The 1,821-nt window shown below is 33.6% G+C and overlaps 1 protein-coding gene across 1 annotated transcript in view; it reads right to left on the bottom strand.

The window, feature by feature from the left end:
* Positions 1-442: 442 nt before the first annotated feature.
* The window catches only part of LOC119592538 (STAGA complex 65 subunit gamma-like), a 10,310-nt gene continuing 8,931 nt past the window's right edge, over positions 443-1,821 (bottom strand). The window contains exons 7-8 of the mRNA XM_037941402.1: positions 1,595-1,765; positions 443-1,020 (exon numbers count right to left, since the gene is read on the bottom strand). Of these exons, the coding sequence (XP_037797330.1) occupies positions 936-1,020; positions 1,595-1,765 (256 nt within the window). The 3' untranslated portion in view covers positions 443-935. The remainder of the gene's footprint in view (positions 1,021-1,594; positions 1,766-1,821) is intronic.

The raw sequence follows: 1,821 nt of genomic DNA, 5'->3' as shown, positions 1-1,821 counted from the left end.
GCGCACACTAAGGTGACAACACAATCCCGGGAGAGAGGGCTTTTCTATTGGGAAACCACCCAGCAGCAATGGGTTAACACTAACAGTTGTGGGTCTATTATTTATGTACATTATTCAGTATAGTCAAATTTTCTCACATCCAGAGGTTTTACTATTAATACTAAATTATGTACATAGTGCACTTGACTTCATTCATCTTACTAATTATATAAAGCCGGGGGTTGTAATTTTTTCTTTTACAATACCATCTATGGTAATGCTTTGGTATGAGGTATAGAAACAGATAATTCTGGCGTAAAAGTTTGACCATTTGCAAAATTTTAGTAATTATATACATGATCAGTATATGTACACTTACCTTTAATGAAAACTGGTAGTTATTTGGTCAGACAACAATAATTATATATGGGGTAAATAAATTTTGGAAAAATTAACCATACAATATTTGTTTTTCTTTTAATTTGAAGTTACATAGTACACAAACTAAGAAACCAGAAATTTCTGTCAATCTTGAGAAAATTACAGATTTTTAATACAATACAATAACTTGCAGGCTAAATACTTCAGCTTCTCACACTTGAAACAATGTACCATGTAGGAAAATTATTGGTATTCAACCAATAGTGTAAAATCAGAGGAACTTGGAATTACAATACCAAAAATTGCATTCAAAAGAACTGAATTTCAACACTATAATTTGGCAGACAGCCATATTAAATAATACAATTTAGGCAACTGAACAGTTTGGTGTGTCAAAAAAAAAATAATTAAACCAAAATATAACCTCACTAAAGAAAAATAGTTATTAGCTATAAATAATAATAACAGTTTAATAATAAAAAGTTAACATACAATAACTTTTATGAGAATAATGTGCAAATTGTAAGGCAAGAAATTTGCATTGATTATATACAGGCAAAATGTAGCAATCATATCTATCTGGGTGTGAGAGGGTATAGCTGGTATTGTTGTGTGGTGGCAGGTGAGTGCTGGACCCCTTCTTCTCCATCACCTCCGACTCTGTAGTGGAAATATTTGTGATTTTAGTGGTGAAAAGTCTGTCAACAGTTTTTGTGTCTTTTTCCTCGTATTATTAATGGATCTGTAAAATAACACATCCACTGACAGTATTACACCCTTTTGTTTCAGGCCCCAGCTATTATTGTTGTTTGAACTCGGCATCCGTTGGTATTAGGTCTGAAAAATCAAAGGAATCAGAAAGGCAAACTTAAAGATAGCAAGAAAGATGATAAAATTATTGAAATAAGAAATGTTCAAAATAAAACGTAAGTAACTCATAATGACTTAATAGTTTTGTTTAAGTACATCTTTTATAAGGAGACATACCAGTTTTACTGCACAGTTACTATATTACCTGATATATCCACACATTCTTGCAGAAATTAAATATTAATTTTCCTTGCTGGCCACCTACATTTCTTTTTTTTCTCACATATTTACAAATAATAGTGATGAGAAAAACCTATGCATATTTGGCAAGTCAGTACCTTGTTCAGTTTTCAACATGCTGACCTGGACTTCGGTTGCACTTATGCTATATTACATTGTAATGTTCAACCTCCACATAACTCACTGGCTCAACACAGAGAATGGATGGAGTGATAATTCAGGATCCAGACTTGAAGTACTTTTAATAGATGGAACAGAGGTATCATCCAGACCTGGGGCAGAGGTGCCACTTGGACCTCCATGTTGACTGCCACAGTCATCTCCCCACCAATCCCCTGTACTCTCCCTTCGAGACCTGATAACGAAATGGGGAATATATTACACATATTCATGTCATGGCAGTTAATGGTG

This window comes from Penaeus monodon, chromosome 30 (genome assembly GCF_015228065.2).
Source record: "Penaeus monodon isolate SGIC_2016 chromosome 30, NSTDA_Pmon_1, whole genome shotgun sequence".
Lineage (NCBI taxonomy): Eukaryota > Metazoa > Arthropoda > Malacostraca > Decapoda > Penaeidae > Penaeus > Penaeus monodon.
The sequence above is the reverse complement of the archived record's forward strand: the minus strand, read 5'-3'. Positions and strand labels throughout refer to the sequence as shown.